General features: G+C 41.5%; 1 protein-coding gene across 1 annotated transcript in view; it reads right to left on the bottom strand.

Moving 5' to 3' along the window:
- The window catches only part of FAM234B (family with sequence similarity 234 member B), a 1027012-nt gene that overhangs the window by 944576 nt on the left and 58549 nt on the right, over window positions 1-23887 (bottom strand). The window contains exon 2 of the mRNA XM_044087023.1: window positions 15013-15071. Coding sequence (XP_043942958.1) covers window positions 15013-15071 — 59 coding nt within the window. The remainder of the gene's footprint in view (window positions 1-15012; window positions 15072-23887) is intronic.

The following is a 23887-nucleotide window of genomic DNA, read 5'->3' as shown; positions in this document are numbered from 1 at the left end:
AGACCACTTTCAGATTATAATTCCCCTTTAACATGTATCAATCCAAACACATCACACAAAGACCCCAGAGGTACCTCATTATAAGGTTAGCGGACTAAAGTTCCTCACCTACGTCTATCCCTATACCATGTGTCTTATAGACTGCGGCATTATAATTTATATCTATCACTTTTTGCTGTTAAGGATCCAACTCTCTTTAATATCCTACGTATTCACAAACAAATGGCTGCACAAATACACAAACTAAACACGTGAATCTCAATCAAACAAATAAATAGGACCACACCTCTCAACCTTCAGGGACAAAGGACCTTAAATTCAGAAACAATCAGGGACAACTAATTAGCATGAAATACATATTTTCAGATCAGCAAATTGAATGCATGTGTGTTCAATTACACAAAGACATGGCACTGTTGATAGAAAATAAAAATCTTTATTAAAAAGAGACACACAAATGCAAGTATGCATAAGCACATAATATGGAAATGTTCATATTTTCAGTTTACAGATTCTAGTGCAGCATGCTAGTTTCTCTCATTCTGCACACCCAACAGTTATTCAGTTTTCTAAATATAGATAGTTGATATTTGCAAAACATTAATATATACACAAGTACAATATGGAAGCAATATACAAATATTGAAATGTATTCAGCAGTCTGGACATTCTAACACTCCAACTACTCAACTACAGTAGTTTTACACACCATATCCCCATAGTCAGGATATACAGAGTTATTCAATTTGATCTCGGCAAGCCAAGTTCTGCATCTGACACTGTGGAATGCTCCTTATTTTATGCAGTTGCTGCCTTTCTTGCAGCCAGCATGTCCTTGGTATGCTGCATACAGTAGCAGTCATGGTTCTCATTGTTCTTTATGGAAAGTTAATGTTTTTCTACCAAGTGACTATCAGAGTCCAGTTTTTACTTTGTGAACCAGATTAAATCCCCAATCAGGTTCACTGTTGGAATGTGGCAAGTAGAGGGCAGTCAGCATTCATTTTTGAAAGTTTGGTACATCTTGTAGGGCTGCCAAGTACCATGGACTAGTACCTCAGGAAAGTGGACAAGCCTGATCCATATGGGCCACTGAGTCATCTGATACATCAGCATGCAACACTCTGCTTGTCAGCTACAAAAACATGATGAGTGCCAATACTAGCAACAGCCGTAGAAGAACTTCAGAGCAGGATCTAGCTAGTTGCCTAGGTTCTATAGCAGAGGATCACTGTTATGGTAAACTGCTTAACTGAATAACCTACTAGAAAACTTCAACAAGGTGTCTTTATTCCTCCCACAGGGAGAGTATCAAAGAGACAGGAGTCTCCAAGATCTGCTAGCTAAAGTGATTTTATCTGGACTAATCCTTTATACTCTGTTTCTTGTTAGTCCTGTCACCCCTTCAAATCACAGGTGGGATACCATACTTCACTAGAGCCCTTTGGATTATTCTTGCAAAAGGCATATCCTGGGTCATATTTGCTTTCCATTACCCACTCAAAAGTGGTCGTCCAGCTGCTTTGGAATGCATGCATTTGCATATTCTTCTCAAAAGCAACATTTGTGGATGTCGTGAGAAAGTCATTAGAAAACTTCGTTAATTTACGAGCGGATTGGGGTTTGGCATAGTGGTTAAGTTGTTTTCATCACAGACATGAGGTAAAGGGTTTGACTATCAACAAGGAAAATTGTCTAGGCTTAAAACAACCCACAAGGGCAGTTAGCCTAGTACTTGTATATGAACCTATATGAAGTGTACCATTGAGTGATACTTTACTTACAGTGAAATGAATTTTGTGATGGCAAACACAGTAATCATCATCTTCTTTCGGCTGTTCCCGTTAGGGGTCGCCACAGTGGATCATCTGTTTCCATTTCTTCCTGTCCTCTGCATCTTTCTCTGTCACACCAACCACCTGCATGTCCTCTCTCACCACATCTATAAACTTATCTTAGGCCTTCCTATTTTCCTGTTACCTGGTAGCTTCATGGCAGACACAGTAATGATCAATTTAATTACAGTGTAGATATTAATTATTTGGAATTCTTACCCTTCTAAATCGCTCCACTATAAGGTTGAAAGAAAGCTTCTCTTGCACCCCCTCTCCTAAGTGGCCCGTGCTGCGCTGGTGTTCTGTGACTGAGTCATTAGTGCTGCTTAACTTCTTCAGAATATGCATTTAACAGGTGAGTAAATTGTAACAGTTTAGAGCTGGCTATGAAAACCAAGTCAGAAACCTCTGCAAATACATGTGCATGGTTCAGTAAATACTGTAACCTGCACTTCTGTGTTAAAGGCAACGTTTCATGCTAATATTTCATAACACATCCATGAAGTAGCTATTGCAAAATTAACAACACAGACAATGTATTCCAAGAGACTTGCAGATTTTTAATCATATTTGGGCACAAAAGGCAAGTGTTATTACAAACATTAACACATTAAGAAAGAAGTTCTTACATCAACATATTGCAAAATGAACATAGACATTCTATACATCGGAGACTTGCAAATTCAATACCTCCCTCACCCCATAACTCCTTCCTCTCACATATTTTAGAATATTTTCCATATACAGGGTTGTTGGAATGCACTGATGTAAACAAAAATCAAGAGAAGGAAAGAGAGCAAGTGCCACAGTTCTCTCTCAAGGAAGAAAAATGTTATCCAAGACTTAATGTTCAGGCTTGCTGATAAAAGTAGGTACTTTGCAATAAAGTGAGAAGACGAATACCAAAGCATACATAAATCATAGCAGTGTGCGACTCCCTAACCCATCCCCTCATACAAAAAAGGCACCTTCTGGGTGTATCCCAGTGTAGCATTATGATGGGAAAGTGAAACAATAAATGGTCTGGGGCATACGTTAAGTTGTTGCTGTCATACATCTACATAGCCTTGTGTGCCCCTCTACCACCAAATATAACAGTCATCTTCTGTACCCATGTCATACTACACCACAACAAAACTGAAAGAACAAATGGCCAGATTAATGCAGTACTTCAACTTTTCCTGTCAGATATACATGCTCACCATGCTTTTCTATCCCTACTCCCAACCCATTTGTATACACATCTGATGTCTCTACCACTACATGTTTATCCCCTCTTACAGAACACTCTAACAAGCATGCCTCAGAGTGTACCTCACTATGAGGAACGTTCCTCAATTTGAGTCTTAAAATGCCCATGTTCCTTATTGTTCCACACTGAAAGGGTCTGTTACACATTCGGTGTTAAGAATGGTAAATAATACTGAATTATATTAATTAATCAAAAAAATTATTAATAAGTATAAAGTAACACATTTTAACCATCTTGTCAGCTTTGTGCTTGACGCTGTTAGTAAGTGTTCCATATTTTGACCATTTGTTCCACATTAAGAGAGGCAATGTTCCACATTCTGGAGATAGAAGGTTGAGAGCTACCTGACAAATGGCACTGAAAATCATACAAGTCAAACTGACTACCTTGTTAAAAACAAATTCTGCGCAGCAGTAAAAAAGTCATGTTTTTACAATAAGTCACAACTGCAGAAATACACTGTTCTCTTCAGTTTCACGTTTTCATATCTTGGAAAAGTATACAACCTAAATATATAGTAGATGCCCTACTTCTCACTGTTGCAGTATTCTTAACAGATGGGATATCCTGCCAAGGCCAGCCAAACATCTAGCCAGCATAACAAAGCCTTATCTTCTTGCAGTCAGCTTACATCAGATGTATGTCCTATGTCCAACACTGAAGCTACATCAGTGCTGTACGAGTGCTTAGTCCTCAGAACTTCTTTGCCACCAGGCTGAACACTTTTCTATGAATTTGCTCTGCAGCTACTGAGCCTTTACAAGATAAGTGCTCTATTAGGGTCTTTCCCTTCCTTTTTCCTTGAGTAGCTTTATCTTTTTACATGTCATCCACGAAGGGAAAATGTGAATGTGGGAGGCAGATTCCCCATAAAGATACACACAAGTGCCTTTTTTGTTTGGGTGTTACTTGCAATCATACTTAGTGCATGACTTGTCAGATGTTTGTTCCGAACACTCTTCGCAGCTGCTTGTAGTCCCTTCCTATTTACTTGCAGAATCAGTTTGAAGCTTTTGGCCCAGGGTACGTACCATGGCTTCTGAGTCCACCCACACAGATGTTCAGCCACTGCTTAAAAAGAAGCCTAAGGAGATGCACATTGAATCTGCTGCTGCCCAGTTTTCTCTGGATGTCTCCATCAGGTTAAATGAAGAATATGAGGATCATCCTGTGCCGATGTTGGCTCCCTTTGCCTTGAACCTGTTGGAGGCTGGCATTTATCTATCTATCTATCTATCTATCTATCTATCTATCTATCTATCTATGCCTTTTCAGTGGAGGCTGAGGCAGAAAAGCTCCACATCAAACAGTACATATAATAGAGGAGTCACAGTTGAATACATAAGTTGAGAGTCAGAGTTGAATATACAAAGGTAAATGCTCTACATTAAACTACATTAATTACAATATAAGGAGATACAAATTGAAAACATGTCAGATGTCACAGTTAAATATACTGAGAAAACATGTTAATAACTTAATTTCTAGTAATGTAGTAAGGATATTAACAACTTGTGAAGATATTTTCATGATATACGCTGCACAAGTTAAGTATGAGAGAACATGGCAATCATATCAAATTAATAATACAACTTGGGAGTGCAAGTTAAGCACATAAAATCAATGTCATTATCAAATAGGTATTTAAATGTAGTACGCCCAGACATTTTTATGATTAGTCATACCAGTAGGTAGAAAAGTTTGAAATGAAGGGAGTAAGTCAATAAACTTACAGTAGTTATGAGTCTAGGGAGTCAGGTTTTGGAAGGTGCAGGGTTGGCACATGTGCAGTGTCATAGAGTGGAGCAGTGTTGCCGCAGAGACTTTTTGAAAGAGGAAGTATTACTGGTGGCCCTTATTGGCAAGGGAAGGGCATTCCACTGTTTGACAATAGAAAAAGAAAAGAGCATCTGGCCTGCTGGAAGGTTTGTTTTTTTCTACTTTGATGAGAAGTTGGTTCTCAGATCTCAGTGGGCTTTTTGGGTGCTAGTGACTAAGTATAGAAGTAAGAGCTGGGCAGTCTGATGCTTTGAAGATAACTTTGTGTGTTGTAACTATATGAAGTAATGGAAGTTTGAGCCAATTCAGTAGTTGCAAGGAGGAACAGTGATGGGAGGAATATTTTGCATTTGTTGCAAACTTTGCAATTTTATTGTAGCAGGTCTCAAGCTTGGTTTTCAGAGATGACTGGATATTGGTAAGGAGAGGGGCACCATATAATAGGGTAGAAGAAATGGTAAGTCAAGGGTTTGTTTTGTAGAGCAGTTAAGGAAGTGTTTGTGTCTGTACAGAATACCTAATTTTTGATGTGCTTTTTTATACTATTTTGCACATGCAGGTCAAATGCTAATTTTTCATTTAACAGTAAACAGAAAAAGAACGCCTGTATCCGAAACTCACCAAAAGTTGGAATTGCCGCCTTCCTTTACAGTACCAATCGTACGATGTGGAAACAATCAGCAAAATGGTTCAATAGAATCCAGAAACAGCAACCGTTTGGCGAAATAAAACACCTGTAAAATAGTTCAATAGGATGCAGCGACAACAACTGTTTGGCGAAATAAAACCCTAATGTTCAAACCTTTGACAGACTGGTTACACAGAAGATTTGTCAGATGCAAAATCAGATTATTAAAAAGAAGCTGAGAAACAATCTTTCTCAAGAAGAACTAACGACACTCAAAGAGTCAAGGACTAATAACAATGTAAGGGTTATGAAACCCGACAAAGGAGGGGGTGTTGTTATATTTGATGGTCTGGAATATATTTCTAAAATGCATGATATTCTTCATGCATCTGGGAACTATGCAACAGTTTCTCTTAATGAAATAAACATAGCCTACAGGCGTATAGATCTGCACATAGAAGAATTTTTATTGGATAGACGAATAACTGAGGATACATATTACTTCCTCAGGGTAGAACATCCAAAAATGGCCACTATAGTAGGCATTCCGAAAATTCATAAGGACATTAGCAATCCACCATTTAGGCCTATTACAGCAGGCAGCAAATCCAAAACTTTTCCATTGGGGGTACTAGTAGACACCACTCTTAAACACTTACATGGAAAAGTAAAGCATATGGTTAAGGATTCCTGGGAATTCTTTAAAAACTATCCAGTGGATATACGTGGATATATGGAAACAGAGATATTTATTTGTATGTATTGATGTGGTAGACTTATTTTCTTGCATACCAAAAGATGAAGGAATGGAAGCATTTATCAACAGCATTAGAAAACATAGTCATCTTACTTGGGACAAAACATGTCTGATATTGGAATTGATGTCTATAGTTCTTGATCACAATTACATCTATTTTGAAGGCGAGTTGTTCAGACAAACTAAAGGTGTTGCTATGGGGGCGGCTTGCGCCCCCATATTTGCAAACTTGGTTATGCTAGACTGGGAGGAGAACACCATATTTAATAGTTCATATTATGAAAACAACATGAAGTATTATTCACGCTTTTTAGATGACATTTATATTTATGGGATGGACATTCAGATACCTTTAATGAATTTATGGAATATTTGAACAACAGCAGTGAATTTTTGAAATTTACATTCACTTGCAGTAGTGAAGGTGTTGCTTATTTGGACACCTTTGTAACTAACACAGATGTGGGCTTTAAGTCAAGAATACATAGGAAAGAGACTTTTAGCAATTCGTATTTAGAATACACCAGCAATCATCCTAAAAAATGATGCATAACATTTACAAGGGACAATGCATAAGGGCTGTGAAGATGACCTCTGAATTTACAGATATGGTAAATGAACTTGGATACATTACAGAGCTGTTTAATGAAAGAGGTTATGACCACAATATGATGAGAGAGACAAATGAATATGTTATGAGAGAATGGGGAAAGAAATACACCCCATTGCTAGGGCTTAACAGTAATAATGCTGAAGTAATTGATAATACGAACTATACGAAGAGATCGGAAGTTTATAGAAGGGCTTGTGTCCTTGAATATGGACCATATACAAATAAAATTAAAGATATAATAACAGATTACTGGAATGTTTTGATGGTAGATTAGGATTCTATGGACATATTAGGTTTAAGACCAAATTTTGTCTTTAAAATGGGGAAAAATCTAAAAAGCTTGCTGGAAAGAGGTTCCAGGGATCTAAAGACAGCTTACATCACTATGCACACTTTAAAATGTGGTTGTTGCAACCAATGTTATGTTATCAATGAAGACGAAGGCATTGTCTTGAATAATGTTAACAAGACAAGAATTATGTTCAAACAGGGCAATTGTAATTCAAAGTTTATCATTTATTTAGCTAAATGCGTAACGTGTCCTGGATACTATATAGGTAAAACTGAGAGACATTTTAAAAAACGGATATATGCACATCTCTACAGTATTAGGACTAAGGACACAAATAACGCACTCTACAGACACATAGAGAAATTAGGATTAGAACACACATTTAAATTTTATGTTTTATTTATTTAATTTATTTACAAAGGCTATGTAAACAGCGATTGTTATAGGGTTTTTGAATGTGTTTTTTGAGTTGATTTGTTAGATACTTTGTACACAGACTGTTGCCACTTTAAGAAATTTGGCGCCAAAGAGATTATTTAAACAGTTTGAATCAATGTTTGAGTTGTTCTGATGAAGCTCACTTTGTGTGAGTGAAAGCACTTAACTTATATTCATTTTAAATAAATGGAACTTGGTTTTACATCGAGTCTATGGATATTATAGTTGGACATTATTGAATACCTTACACAACAGTTTGTGACAGCATTCCACTTTGTTTTTGCAAAGCTCAGAGGCGTTTTATTTCGCCAAACTGTTGTTGTCTCTGCATCCTAATGAACTATTTTACAGGTGTTTTATTTTGCCAAACGGTTGCTGTCTCTGGATTCTATTGAACCATTTTGCTGATTGTTTCCACATTGTACGATTGGTACTGTAAAGGAAGGCGGCAATTCCAACTTTAGGTGAGTTTCGGATAGTGGATACATGCATTCTTTTTCTGCTTACTGTTATTTTTGGTGTATAAGAAGCGCTTGCAGTTATCAATTCAATTTTTCATTTAAGATAACACCCAGTAGTTTTTGTAACGGGACACAACCTCAGTAATAGTTTTGTTTTGAGAGAGTGTAGTGAATTCAGTCTTGTTTAGGAGAGTGGTTTTCTTAGGGGTAAATAAGAGTTTGGTTTTGTTGGGGTATAGGGGAAGATGGTTACTCCAGATGTAAGGGCATTTTTGGTAATTTGCTGAAGTTCTGATGCGGAGTTGGCAGAGCAGATGATGGCTGAGTCATCTGCATATTGTATTACAGAATCTTGACTAAGAGTGGAGTAAACGTTGTTGATGAAAATACTGAAAAGAAGAGGTCTTAGTATGAAGACTTGGGGAACACCTGTGGATGTGTTAAGGAATGGACAGAAAGAGTGCTGCCATTTGGTAGATTGTTGTCTATTTGTGAGGTAATTAGAGAATCAATTTAGAGTTGGGGATACCTAGTTTAGAGAGTTTTGTAAGAAGTCTGGGGTGGAAGACTGTATCAAAGGCCTTTGAGAGGTCAAGAAAGAGTGAGGATACAATTTTTCCTGCGTCTCAGGCTCAGTTAACTGTATCCATGAAGGATACAAGAGCTGTTATAGTATTATGGCCTGGAATGAACCCATGCTGAGTAGGGAAAAGGATTTGATTATGCACTAGATAACTTAGAAGTTGAATGTGAATGCATTTTTCCAAGATCTTAGAAATAGGGGACAGAATACCAATAGGGCGAAAATTGGAAATGTCCTTGCTGTTGCCACCTTTGTGAAGGGGGAAAATATATGCGTCTTTCCAGATGCTAGGTACATAGGACCTTTGGATAGATCTGTTAAGAAGTATGTTGACAGGATAGAAAATGGCATTAGCTGACATTTGAAGACATTCAGGGGGTGGGTTGTCAGGAACATTAGTGCCAGGTTTGAGCTTGAGAAGCAGCTTTGTTATAACAGCAGTAGGAATGGGGGAGACAGAAAAGCTAGGCAGAGAGAGAGTAGTGGATTTTTGTGACGACTGATTTGGAAGTAAGAGTTAGTACTGTAGTTAGTTTGAGGAAAGGTGGCAGTGAGATTAGACATAGTGTTGATAAAATACAAGTTGAAGAGAGATGCTGTTTCAGTGGGTGGTTTGTCTGGATTTGGACAGAGGTTGTTCTTACAACCTGGGTTTAGAAGAGATGTAATGGAGGTCCAGAATTTCTTTGGGTTTTGTTTATGGATATTTTGAAGTCTTAGGTAGTGTTCTTTTTTGTCTTTAATGACTACACGCTTTACCTGATTACTGAGTTGCCTAAATTGTAAGAGATCAGAGGGATTTTCATGTTTTTTGCCATAGCTTCCATAATTTGTCTCTAGCAGCCATGAGTTGCTTGGTGGATCTAGCAAGCTAGATGGCATGGTTAGTTTTTACTCTTTTTTGTTGGAGTGGGGATAAATTGTTTAGGGTCTTGAGAAATGCTGAGTTGAATAATGCAATGGCTTCATCAAGGGGAGGGTTTTTAGTATATCCCAGTTGATGTTTTTCAAAGTTTCATTAAGGATTGTTGGGTTAAAAATGGTTAGATGTCTTGTTTGTTTACATTGGTATTGGAGTGGTTTTACATAGTATATAGGCAGGCAGATGATCACTGATACTGTAAGGTAGTGTGCCTGCGGATGAGATTTTATTCAGGTCAGAAACCAGAATCCAATCAAGGATAGAACCACTGTCTTTGTTTCTGTTGGGTCTAGTTGTTTTGGTAATTAGCTGAGTAAAGTTACATAGGTTAATACTGGATGAAGGAGAGTTGTAGGAGAGGTCTAGCCAGTTAATGTTTACATCACACAGGATAATTGCTTCATTTTGTTATGTTGTTTGACATCTAGGTAAGAATTTCTTGTACCTGTACTATTTCAGGCTAAGTGGCTGTTGAATTGCTTGCGCTTGATATTTCAGCTCTTTCTGCCTACTAGCTATAATTAAACTAACTTAATGTTGTATACATTTAACTGAATTACTATTTTAAAAACCTGTACTTAACTGAATATACCCGCGGTGGTGGTGGTGCGGTAGCATTGTCGCCTCATAGTCAGACGCTGTCCGGTTCGATTCTCAGCTAGAGCGTCTTCTGTGTGGAGACATGCGTGAATGGGTGTACCTTCGTTGAAGGTTGTGCATCAGGGCTGGTAACTCGCCACATAAAAATCAACTACCAATCATTAGCAGACCGGAGTTCGGCTGTGGCGACCCCTAACTGGGAAAAGCCGAAAGACACAACAACAACTTAACTGCTTCTCTGTAAAACTGTCTTTTGCAATATGTATACTGTCAGAAAAATTTTACTGACTATACTGTAAAATTTTGTAATAGTAAGTTTTTATGTACCTTTATGATACACGTGGAGCTTTTATCCCCAGTCCTCTGCTGAAAACTGGTCTTCATCCAATCTCACTTTCCTGGTAAACAAATGTAAAATAAATAAACAAAGGATTATTATTACCTGGGGAAATGTAAAAAGCTATAATGCAGAGATTCTTACAGTTATTAATTTTTAGAAATTATATAACTGTGGAATGAAGTTAGTACAGGGAACTATGGTGAAGGTATTTGGAAAGAGTAGTACGACACCTCCTCCCTTTTTATGGGGTCTATCTGTTCTTAAACAGGCAAAGCCTGAGGGAGGATTCAGTCTCCCTCTTATGTAGGGTTTTAGCCGGGTTTCAGTGGCAGCTGTTATATATGGTTTGTTGTATAACATACAGGCATGGGACTGCCTATTCGCACATCCGCTGAGGCTGTGCCTACATCTGCTGCAGATGTGGAGTGGAGGCCATGGCTGATAATATCAGAGGTGCCTGGGGGATTCTCCAGATGCTAGTTAGTGAGGAAGTCTCTCACTCTTATTGAATCTATGCAGGGGTCTGAGCCTTCTAGGCTTCCTAGGCTAATGTTTCCCTGAAAAAGAAAAAGAAAACCAGGCATGCAGCTCCTGTGGCAAAGGATCCCGACAAGGAATGGCTGGATTTCACACAGGGTCTTTTTAATGCCCTTATGACTTTAAAGCCTCCTCACGGCTGGTCTGTCCCTTCCTCTGTTCCTTGGTGCTCTACTCCTTCTAAACAGCACAGGGAGTCTGAGTCCTCTGATAAAGACTTAGATTCCGACTTTGAAGAAGAGTCCTTGGCTTACTCTTCTCAACTCCATTCTCCTCTTGCCTTGGGTTCTGAGGAAGAGGATTCTCTTTTTCTAGATTCCCTTTTGGAAGAATTATCCTTTAGGGACACTGTGGTACTTATGATGGAACATTTTAAATGGGAATGTTCCCAAGTTTCCGATGTCCAAAACTGGTGCTATGAGCTCTTGCAAATTGATTCATCCAGTCCTTCTGCAGTCCCCCTGTGTTGTATGCATTGTTAGACACTTTCTCTTGATCTTCTCAAACCCCCGATTCCCAGCCTCCTGCTCCAAAGAAGCCTGGCAGGTTCCACAAAGTCCCTGAAGCCTAGATGTTTTTGTATAAAAGCCCTTCTTCTGACCTTGTGTGATTTTCTTAGCTGCTGACAAGCAATCTAAAATTGCTGTCCTCTTCTAAGCTTTTATCCTCAGACAAGGACAGTCATGCTGTGGACTAGGATAGGAAAAAAAGTGAAGACTTCTGCACTTTAGCTTTCAGGGCCATTAACTACCAGACACATATAACTAGCTATGTGCTGGTTCTTGTCTCTCAACTTGGGGATACTCTGACATACTTGCCTGATTCTGAGGCAAAATCTCCTGCCATTTCTCTGCAGGGCACAGCATCTCAAATGGATTGTCATTCTATAAAGTGCAGTTATGATGCTACTGATGCCTCTTTTATGGCAGCTGCATCACGGTCTGTGATGGGAAGGTACACTTGGTTATGCTTACAGGCTCTCCCTGATGATATCATATCAAAGCCCCTGCATTCTTCCTAAGATAACCAGAATCTCTTTGGCTCTGCTGTGGCTCAGCTGTTTACAGATTTTCTGTCTCCTGTTCCTAGGTTCTTCTAAATCTTACTTTGTCCTCTGCAGCCAAGACAGCCTTCTAGGATTGACAGGTCTTCCAAGAGGGTTATTTCCTGATAAATTTCTCAGGGTTCTAACACTGAAAAGCCTTCTTTCCCTGGCACATCTGCTTCCATCTGACATTTAGCCCCTTCTGCCCCTCAGTCAGGTTCCTCTCTCCCTCAGATTAACTCTGTCCTTTCCTGTTTGGCAAAAGAGAAATACAGCCTCTTGGGTGCTTTCTATTACTCAAAATGATTATTTTATGGTCTGAAGTCCCTTCCTGCTTTTTCAGGTTTTCACCAACCTCCTCTTTGCAATCGCCCTCATTTTCCTCGGACTCTTCATGATCTTTTACTGCAGGGAACCATTCAGTTTATTCCCCCCTCTCAAAAGGATGCAGGGATGTTTCTGGTTCACAAGAAGGAAGGGTCTTTAAGGCGCATTCTGGATCTTTCTTTCCTCAATGCTTTTCCAAAGGTTCCTTCATTCAGGATGCTGTATCTTCATTTTTTGTTCCCTCTGCTGCTCCCCCAAGCTTTCATGGTATATATGAATTTGAAAGATGCTTATCTTCACATTCCTACTCAACCTCTCTTCAGGAAATGTTTATGTCCCTCTATGTCTTCCTCACATTATCATTTTTCTGCTTTGCGTTTTGGTCTTTCTTCTGCCCCAAGAGTCTTTAGCAAATGTCTAGCCCCAGTGGTAGCCATCTGCAGGCTTCAAGGAGTTAAGATTTTACCCTATTTAGATTCAAGCTCCCTTCCAGCAAATTCTGGATCTCAAATTTACAAATGTTCTTCTGCAAAGTGCACAGTTAACCTTGAACCTCAAAAAGTCTGTGCTAACTCCTTCTAAACATCAGGTTTTCCTAGCCTGTAGGATACAGACTGTGCCTGTGATGGCTCTGATGCCTCCTCCACCACCTCCCAAGGTCCCTGCCCTTGACAGCTTATTTTCAGTCTTTTCTTCCTCTTCAAGTACTTTCTGCATGGGAATTCCTTCAAGCTCTTGGGTTCATGGCATCCACCATTCCCTTGGTTTCTTTTTTCCAGACTCCATATGAGAAAATTTCAGTGGTACCTCAAAACCATTTAGTTTCAGCATTGCCATCCTCTGGATCTTCCCATTCCTCTACTACCATGTCTCACGCTCAGGTTCCACTGGTGGATTCATCAAATCTTTCTGAATTCCAGCCTGCCTTTTCAGGTTCCTATTTCCACTCAGGAACTGTACACAGATGCTTCATATCAGGGTTGGAGAGTTTCTGCCAACAATGTCAGGGTCCAGGAGTTTGGTTTCCTACACAACTGGCAAATCATATTAACATTAAGAAGACGAGAACTCTGATTCTGGCTTTCTATGCTCTCTACTCCCTTTGGATCCTCAGTCCTCTGACTATTTTTACAGATAATACCAAAGTCATGTGGTATATCAACAAGCAAGAGGGCATGAATTCCTGCCTTCATTGTGTGTTGGCTCTTCAGGCATGGAATTTTGCAAACTGCCAACATTTGACCATTCGAGTGATTTACATACCTTCAGAGCACAATTGAGTGCAGACACTCTGAACAGGTCCAGGGCAGATCCTTACAAATTAATGTTTCACAGGGAGGCTTTCCTGGACATTTTCCATCAGTGATGTACTCCTCAAGTAGATCTCTTTCGACTCCTTTGAACAGACATTTTCTGTTCCAAAGTGCCAAGTCCTCTGGCTTGGAAAATGGAAGCCATGCATTTTTCTTGGAAGGCGATGTTTCTGTATGCTTATCCCCCTCTTTCCTTGTTACCATAAGTCCTGCACAAGATCCTGTAGGATATACCCAAAATCTTGCTGGTGACTCCCTTTTGGCCCAGATAGCATTGGTTCCCCCTTCTTCCACCTAGCTAGGTGCAATCGTCACGTTACCTCATCAGATGGATCTCTTCACACAGGACAAGATATCTCTATTTCACCCTCGTTTGTCCACCCTTCATTTGACTCTTTGAGTGATTAGGATCTTGATTCCTTTTAGACAACAATTCTCATCGGATATGCTTTAGGTTTTGCAGGAGCCCAGGAAACCTACTACTAAAAAATAATATGAGGCTAAGTGGAAGAGATTTTCTACTGGTGTATCAAACATGACCTAGACCCTTTTTCTGTGTGTATTCCTAGGGTCTTTTCTTGTTTGTGTGAGTTGCTTAATTCTGGCCTGGCATTTTCATCTGTTATAGCCAATTGTCGGCCATTTCTGCTTGTCTGCCTCCGAATTCACCACTGGCATCTAGTTTTGAAGTCAAGTATCTTTTGAAAGGCATCCTTCATATTACGCTTCCATAAAAACCTATTCTACCTTATTGGGACCTTAATTTTGTTCCTGAGAAATTGACTCAGACTCCTTTTGAACTTGCAGTTTCCTCTTCCTTGCAACACAGTACATGGAAAGCTGTACTGTTACTAGCACTTACTTTTGCTAAGAGGGTCCTTGAACTCCAAGTATGGCAGTTCCACCTTTTCTGTTTTTTATAACAACTCCATACAGAGAAGGTAGAAACTGTAGCAACTGTATGCTACATTTGTAGGAAAGAGTTTGCTGTAGTTTAAAAGACAATTTTTTTTTTTTTTTAAAGTAAAATATGCTGAAGGAAGGTTGGGGACAGAGCAGAGAAATAAGGCCTGAATGGCAGGGGGGTTGTCATGCATCTGACCACCTGGTTGGTGTGCCAGCATAAGGAGGGTCCTTTTTTTTGTTTTGTTTTTTTTTTTTTTTTTGTTCTTCAAAGGAAGAGCGGGGTGGGGGCATAGTACCAGCCCAGGGTGCTACATTTTGCCTGGCATAGGCACTACTGATTTTAATTCATTCATTGTAATTTACTGCAAAAAAACTGAAACATACACTGCATAAACAGCAATATGATGTCCTCCACATCCATTACTGACCATTTGGTCAAAGGGCTGAAAAGACAAACAAATTTTAAATCTATTTAACTTAATTTACTAAATTTAAAACAACAGATATCGCATCAACATGCACTTTCTGACTTGACTATTCTGAAACTCAAATGTTTGACAATACTGCAATTTCTATCCTTTCTGACTTACCAGAAAAGCAAAACACATTGCAAGAAACTTAAAAAAACTGAGGCATCAGGATAGTTGCTGCATTTTCTTAACAAAAACTAGTATGAAACCCAGCACTAACTGACTAATCTTCACTGACCATAAAAAGTAATCATTTTCAGAGGCAGAACTAAATCTGGGTGCCCAAAGCCGAAAATGCAGCATTCTCTGGATAAATAATATAAAACTCTAATGTCGTATTCTTGACCAAGTAATCCTCAATTGGAGAAGGACCAAAAATGATGCATCACAGTTGGAGCATTTTCTAAACTAAAATTATTAAGAAACTATCTAATGGGCTAACTGTAATCCACAGGCCAGAGAGACAAAGGGGAGTCATCAGTTAAGCTGCTGTATTTTCTAAATAAGTAGTATTAAACTCATGTCTAATTACTGAATAAGTGACCAGATTAATACAACACTGAGGAATCAACAAAGGTGCTAGTTAGCTGCATATTATACCAACAAGGACAAAATGACTGACTTTAAAAATTGGCTAAACTTCTGGTGTAATTCTAAGGGAATCCCATATCTGTCTGCCTGGTGATGATGATCTACAGACCACGCTGCTTTGCCAGAGATGGCCTGCACCTGTCGCCCTTGGGATTCCGGATACTGGCAAAGGCTCTTGCCACCCCTATAGTGCCTTTTTTAGGCAAGGTTCAAATGACAAACTCACCACCATAACAGGTACAAGCAAGCAACATCTGAGGGTAATGCTACTCAATGCTAGAAGTCTAAACCTCAAAATGCACTCACTCGAGGCACTCCTTAAAATGGAGAACAATAACATCTGTGCAGTGACAGAGACCTGGTTCAAAGCTCCAGAGAGAAAGTACAGTTTTGTACCTACCATAAATGTAGATGTCCGATAGGCATGCATCTGCAGTCCTTACAAATGGGTTGTCCTGTCGTCAGGCAGCCCTTCGGTCGGCCGGATTCCAAAGTCTGGGTCTGGCCTCGGCTGATGTCGCACTTCACCCGACGTCATAGCTGCAGTTCTTCGGGTATAAAGGCATCAGCCAACGCCATTTTCCTCAGTCTTTCTTGCCCCAGATGCCAGGTGCCCTCTAGGAAGGCTAAATTTGGATAAATGCAAATGGTTCCAAACAGTAGAGAGCAAACAAAAAATAAGCATGTATGTACATATATACAAACAAATACACCATAATAGATTCCCCCAGCTAGCTACAAGATGGGCAAATACCCTAGGAGTACCACAGAGGGGAAGGAGGGTGGGTAATCCTGACTGCAGATGCATGCCTATCGAACATCTACATTTATGGTAGGTACAAAACTGTACTATGTCCTTCAAGGATGCATCTGCAGTCCTTACAAATGGGTAGAATACCATAGCCAAACTGGGGGAGGAGGAGAAATAAGATTATGGTGTAGTTAAGATCCCTTGCAAAACAGCAGTGGCAAAACCTGCTCGGGATCTGGAGTATAAGGGTAAATTATAATGCTTGGCAAATGTATGCACGGAGCTCCAAGTAGCAGCCTCTAAAATGTCTTTGGTAGCCACTCCTCGTAAAAAAGCTGTGGTAGTGGCTGTAGCCCTTGTAGAGTGAGGCCTGATGTTTTCTGGAGTTTTCTTCCCATGGTAGGAGTAACAGAATCTAATGCAATTTCCTATCCACTTGGAGATTGTCTGTTTTGAAATTGCTTTTCCTTCCATTCCTGTTGCATATGCTACCAGTAGCTGGTCAGTTTTTCTATTGCCCTTGGTACTGTCCAGGTAGTAATGTAATTGTCTATGTACATCCAAGGTATGCAACAGTCTTTCTCCCCTGTTCTGTGGGTTGGGGAAGAATGTAGGCAGGTGGATAGCTTGATTTAAGGATACCCTGGAGACCACCTTTGGCATAAAAGTAGGATTAGTTCTCATGGACACTCTATCTTGATGGAAGATCAGGAAGGGCTGTACTGCCATTAATGCCTGTAGTTCAGATACCCTTCTTGCTGAAGTGATTGCAAGCAGGAAAGCAGTTTTCCATGATAAGTACTGTAATTCTGCTGTTGCTGCTGGCTCGAAAGGAGGGAGTGTCAACTTTTCTAGCACAAAGTTCAAGTCCCATGCTGGCAATGGTGGCTTCCTAGGTGGTTTTACATTTTTAATTCCTCTCAGAAACTGCCTGAGCAGAGGATGTGAGAAGACTGGAGGATCCAAGTTGTATTCTGCTGAAATATCTGATGCATGAATCTTAATGGAAGAATAGGACAGGCCATTGTGGAAGAGCTCTGCCAAGTATTCCAGGATGTTAGCTATGTTTACCAGTGACACATTCTCTCCTTTTGCAGTACTCCACATGAGATATCTTTTCCATTTTGCTGAATAATTTTTTCTTGTTGAGGGTCTGCGAGCCTCCAAGATAATGTCTTTAACCCTTTGAGATAAATCTGGGTTATTTGGTCTTACGCAATGTTCCAGGCAGCCAGCTGCAGTGTTTTCAGGTTTGGATGTAGGGTTTTGAAGTTGTTCTGTGTTAACAGCAAGGGAACTAGGGGCAAAGGCCATATTTGTTCCCGAGACATACTCCTCAGTAATGGGTACCAGTGTTGCCTTGGCCAGTCTGGAGCTATCAGGATGATCCTTGGACGGTCTTCTTTGATCTTCAATAGCACCTTGTGCATCAAAGGAAGAGGTGGGAATGCATATGCTGTCAGGTTTTTCCAACTGAAAGATAGGGAGTCCACTTTCCAAGCAAGTGGGTGGTACGTCCTTGTGCAGAATTTTTTCAGTTGGTGATTGTGTGGGGATGAAAATAAGTCTATTTCTGGTATTCCCCATTTCCCTGTAATGGTTTTGAAGATGTCCGGATGCAGCATCCATTCGTGGGCATCCGTGGTAGTTCTGCTTAGGATGTCTGCTAGTATATTTTCTTTTCCTGGCACAAAAATTGCTTGTAACTGAATGTTGAAGCTCAGGGCCACATTCCAGAGGTCCATTGCCATCCGGCATAGAGGGTATGAATGTGTGCCTCCCTGTTTGTTGATGTACCACATAACTGTGGTGTTGTCCGTCCTTATCAGCAGTTGACCCCGTCGAAGAAATGGTCTGAACGTCTGAATTGCCAGTTTTACTGCCAGCATTTCCTTTTGATTTATGTGTAGGTGCAGCTGGTCTTGAGTCCATAAGCCTTGTATGCACTTGTCCAGCATGTGTGCCCCCCAACCGAGGTCTGAGGCGTCTGTTGTGATGGTCTGGCTTGGTTGAGTGTTGTGGAAGGGCAGTCCTTTGTTTGATTGACAGGCCTGAGCCCACCATTGGAATTCTTGCTTCAGGCATGGAATTATTGGAATTTGGGTTTCTAGGCTGTGTTTGTGCTGAGACCATAAATTCCTTAGGTACCACTGTAACTTCCTCATATGTAGCCTGGCATGTGGAATCAATATTATGCAGGATGCCATGTAACCCAGGGCTTGCAGGACTTTTCTTGCTGTTAGCTGGTTCTGCTTTGTTAAAGCCATGAAGTAGAGAGGGAGTTGCTCTTGTTTTTCTACTGTCAGGAATGCCATTTGTTTTGATGTGTCCAGATCTGCACCCAAGAAGGTTATCCTTTGGGATGGTATCAGCCTTGACTTTTTTATATTGACTGTGTATCCCAGGGCTTGTAGTAGATGAATGACCCTTTCCAAATCTTTTGTTAATTTGTTTTTGTTGTCCGCTTGTAACAGGCAGTCGTCCAGGTAAGGGTAAATTTGAATTCCCTGAAGCCTGCAATGAGCAATTACTGATGTCAGGCATTTCGTGAATACTCTGGGCGCAGTAGATAAGCCAAAGGGCAATGCTGAGAATTGATAATGCTCTGATCCTGCAAGAAATCTGAGGTATCTTCTGCAATTTGGTCGTATGGGGACGTGCAGGTATGCCTCCTTGAGATCTAGAGTTACCAGCCAAGACTCCTTGCCCAGCATGGGAAGAAGCTGCTGTAGGGTCAGCATTTTGAATTTTGGAACAATGAGGTATGTGTTTAAAGCGGACAGGTCGAGAATAGGTCTCCATTGGTTTTCTTTTCTTGGTACCAGGAAGAGTCTGGAGTAAAATCCTTGCCCTTGTTCCATAGATGGTACCCTTTCTACAGCTCTCATCCTTAGTAAGCAAGTTATTTGTTCTAGAGCTTCTCTTCTCTGATTTGGAGGTAGGTTTGGCATTCCTCTCTTCCTTGGTAGAGTATGGAAGTGAAACCTGTAACCTTGGTCTATTGTCTGTAAAATCCATTTGTCTCCTGTGATGTAATGCCAGTTTACTGAAAATAAGGCTAGCTTCCTGCCTAAGGGTGCTTGTAGTTGTTCCCTGGTAGGCGGTGCCAGAGCCAAGTCACTGTGATTGTCCTGTGGAAGTGGTGGTGGCTGGATCTGTGGCTGTACCTCGCTGGTTGTTAGCCTGCCACTGACGTCCCCTGTAGGCACCTCTGGATTGACCCCTGCCTCTTGAGCGCCTATTCCTTTCTCTCGGAGCTCTGGAGGTGTCTGGAAAGGACCAATTCTTGGAAGGCCAGTTCCTGCTAAACCTTGGAGGCTGGACCTGCAGGAAATCCTTGACTGTCTGGACAGATTTTGCTTTCTCTTCCACCTTCTTCAGCACCTGCTGTGCAGGGGAGCCAAACAAATTGAGCTTATCCATGGGAGCATCTAGGAGCTTTGATTTAACATGGTCTGGTAAGGACTGCTCTTTTAACCATGCATGTCTTCTGATCACTGTGCCAGTCATGGCTGATCTAAAGGAAGCCTCCAGTGCATCATAGCCGCATTTTAAAGAATGATTACTGACCTGCTGAATGTTATGTACCATTTCCTGTACAGATTTTTGTCTAATGGTTCATCCGAGGACAGTTTTTAGTTAACTGGTCTAACATAAATTCCTGATACTGAATCATGTGGAATTGACAGTTCAAGGCCCTAGCTGAAAGAGTAGCAGAAGTGTAAACTTTTTTACCCCATCTCTCTTAGGCCCTAGATTCCCTTTCAGAGGGAGGGTTTTTGGCAGAGGTAGCTGCTACAGCCTTGGGTCCCTGGGAGATAGTTTCGGATCTGCAAAAGGGCCTTATACAAATGATAATGTGTGTCCGAACCCTGTAGTACCTATCGGGCTTAGCAGGGGCCGGAGGAAGAGAATCAGGAGCAGTACAAGCATCATTAAATGCATCATCCACAACAGTAAGTACTGGAGGAATGGCTAAAGGCCTATGCTGTGGTAAATGCAAAAGGTTCTAAGCCTTTTCCTAGAGTCTGAAAAATCCTGGCCCTGCCATTGAAATTGTTCCCTCATAGCATGCAAGGTTTCCCCAAAAGAAAATTCCTCAGGCGGAGAGGCAGAAGGAATGGATTCTTCTGCATCCGAGTCCTCATAAGGAGAAAAGGGGCCCTCTGGAGGGTTTGAATTATCTGATTCATCAGAGGAGTCATCTGAAGAAACTGGCTCAGGGGGCTCTACTCTAGTCCTCTTCTCTGGAGGTGGGTGAGAGGCCCTGTCTGGATGTGGTTGGGATCCCCGGATCAAAGAAATGAGATCCTCTGCTAGACTAAGCATTTGTGAACTAGAGCTAGGCCTGTGAGAGGGGGTCTTAGCAGGCACAGTTTTGGTAGATTTTGCTGCTTTAGCCCTGGCAAAGGCCTTAATCGACATGGATGCAGGTGGCCTAGCAGCTCCACGTGCAGGGGTAGAAATATCCAAAGGGATAGTATCAGATAAATCCTGTGAGCCTGCAAGAGCGGGTGGGATTTCAGTAGCAGATTCTGACAAGCTGGAAGAGGCCTCGGTAGGAGGCAAGCTTTCGGCCGAAGGAAGAACCGTGGACTCGGTTTCAGCCGAAACCGAGACACTCGCGGTTGGCTTAACCGCGGTTTCGGCCAAAACCGCGGACTGCGAGTGTCGGTCCTTTTCCTTGCGCTTTTTAGAAATTTGCGTAGTCGGAGTATCCGTCTGCATAATGTAAGCAAAAGCAGAGCCGAAAAACTCTTCAGCAAATTCCGACCAACGTCTAACCGTCCGTCGGTTGAAAGAAGCACAGGGTAGACAAGCTGCTACGTCGTGGTCTGGGCCTAAGCAAGGTAAGCAGTAAGAGTGGAAATCTTTGTGAGGTATTTGTTTCCCACAAGTTAAACAGTTATTCACTTTTTCTGACATCGGCTGAGGCAAGAAAGAGTCCCCAACGGGGTACTTAGCTTTTTAGAAGTCTTCGGTAGTAGTAATCTCTGGTTCTGACCGACCGGCACTTGCGAACAGCTTCTGCTTCGGGCGCCACGCGGCAAGAAAGACTGAGGAAAATGGCGCCGGCTGATGCCTTTATACCCGAAGAACTGCAGCTATGACGTCGGGTGAAGTGCGACATCAGCCGAGGCCAGACCCAGACTTTGGAATCCAGCCGACCGAAGGGCTGCCTGACGACAGGACAACCCATTTGTAAGGACTGCAGATGCATCCTTGAAGGACATCCCCTGCATTACCAGGCTATAATTCATACCGCACCTTTCAGCCACCAAACCCGGACTGAAACACTAACGGTAGAGGCATGTCCATATTCATTAAGGATATCCACACCTCCAATCTAGTTGCTCAGCATAATGCATCCGAGATTATCCAAGTTCAACTAACTCTGGGCAAAACCGCAATCCAGATTGTAGCTTGATACAGACCCCCCCCCCCACCATGCTCCAGGATTCCCACTCCTCTTTTCTTGATACACTGGAAAATATTAAGGTACAACCCAACAAATTAATAATGGGTAATTTCAACTATCCTACCATTAACTGGGAAAACTACTCATGTACCAACTCTTTTGCTCAACGTTTTCTGGAAATCATCAATTCCAATGCCTTGGATCAACTTATCCACAACCCCACCAGGGGCAGCAATATCCTAGACCTGGTCATCACCAACATGGGTGACTGGTGTTCCACACCAGAGGTCAGCTCCTCGTTGGTCAGATCCGACTACAAGCTAATCACCTTAGACAGCCACATCCCGCTCCCACCTCCCATTAGGAAAACAACAGTAAAGAATTTCTCCAAAGCCAACTTCACGCTTCTTAAGACAGAAGTGGCAAACTTCACGACACCCATGCAGATGGACAATAGAGGTGCGACTGCTGAATCCTAATACAAACGCACTTTATAAGCACTTACACGAGTGCATGGATTGTGCTATCCCTAACAGAACCAAGATGCTATCCACCAAAAAAAGGAAGCCAATCTGGTGGTCTTCCATAAACAAACTCTACAACAGAAGAAAGAAACTGTTGAAAAAAAAGAGTAAAATCCCATGATTGGGGGAACTCCCTGGTCAGCCTCAGTAAGAAGCTGAAATCCCTCATAAAATCCTCCAAAGCTAGTTATGAAAACAAAATCGCCACTAATTCTAAACACAACCACAAAGCATTCTATAGCTATGTCAAGAATCTCAATAGCAACACACAGATCTGCTCTGAGTTACAGCACAATGACACTAAATATACAGAACCAACTGCTATTGCCAACATCCTGGCAGATAGGTTCAGTGCTAACTTTACCCCCCTCTCACCCCCTAAAGGGCCCATCTTTATACCGGAAGAATGCAAAGTTCCTGTAATCACGGCTGCACAGGTAAAAGCCTCACTCTCCAAAGCCAAGAACACAGCATCCATGGGACCTGACAACATCCCAGGCTGCCTTCTACACGAACTACAGAATGAACTGCCACCCAACCTAAGTACCATGATCAATCATAGCCTCACCTCAGGCTTTGTGCCCATTGAATGGTGCACCGCAATGGTTATCCCACTCCACAAAGGGGGGGGGGGCACAACAGACCCCAGGAACTACCACCCCATTAGCCTGACGAGCCTGGTCTGCAAGGCCATGGAACGTATCATCATGGAACTCACAAACAAAGACATTGGAGATCTCCAAACTCTGGACCCCACACAGTTCGGGTTTGTAAAAGGCAGATAATGTCTCCTAAACCTGTAGACTTCTTTGGAGTCGTCACCAAAGCCATACACGAGGGTAAGGTGGTTCACACAGCCTATCTAGATCTCGCCAAGGCATTCGACACCATCCCCCACTGTGGAACTATAGATAAACTCACTAAACTAGGTATAAATCCCTGTGTCACAAAATGGGTTGCCAACTGGCTTACTGACAGACCCCACACTGTGAAAGTAGCAGACTCCAAATCAAACTTCAGACCAGTGACAAGTGGAGTACCACAGGGTTCAGTCCTGGGTCCTCTCCTGTTTGGCATCTACTTCTCTGAAGTTCAGGCCAACACAGAAGGTCTTTGGCTAACTAAATTCGCAGATGACTGCAAACTAGGAGCCATAATCGAAATTCCTAACGATGTGGACATCCTACTAAAGGGCCTCACTGAGACAGATGGCTGGTGTCAAAGCCATGGTCTCAAGCTCAATGCCAAAAAGTGCATTGAAATCTCCTTTGGTAAAAACTCTGTACCCATGAACTACCACATAGGCGGTAGTCTACTTAACACCGAAAGTGTGATAAGAGACCTTGGAACACAGGTGGACAGTAGTCTCTCCTTTGATAATCACATCGCCACAGTGGTCGGGAAATTCTTCTACATGGCACACCTCATCACAAAAGGTTTCTCAAACAGACAAAAAGAGGTCATTGTTCCCCTCTACTCATCACTCATTAGACCCATTATAGAG

Source organism: Protopterus annectens, chromosome 1.part1 (assembly GCF_019279795.1).
Source record: "Protopterus annectens isolate FY-2018-M chromosome 1.part1, PAN1.0, whole genome shotgun sequence".
NCBI lineage: Eukaryota > Metazoa > Chordata > Ceratodontiformes > Protopteridae > Protopterus > Protopterus annectens.
Note: the sequence above shows the minus strand (reverse complement) of the source record. Positions and strands in the feature narration are given on the sequence as shown.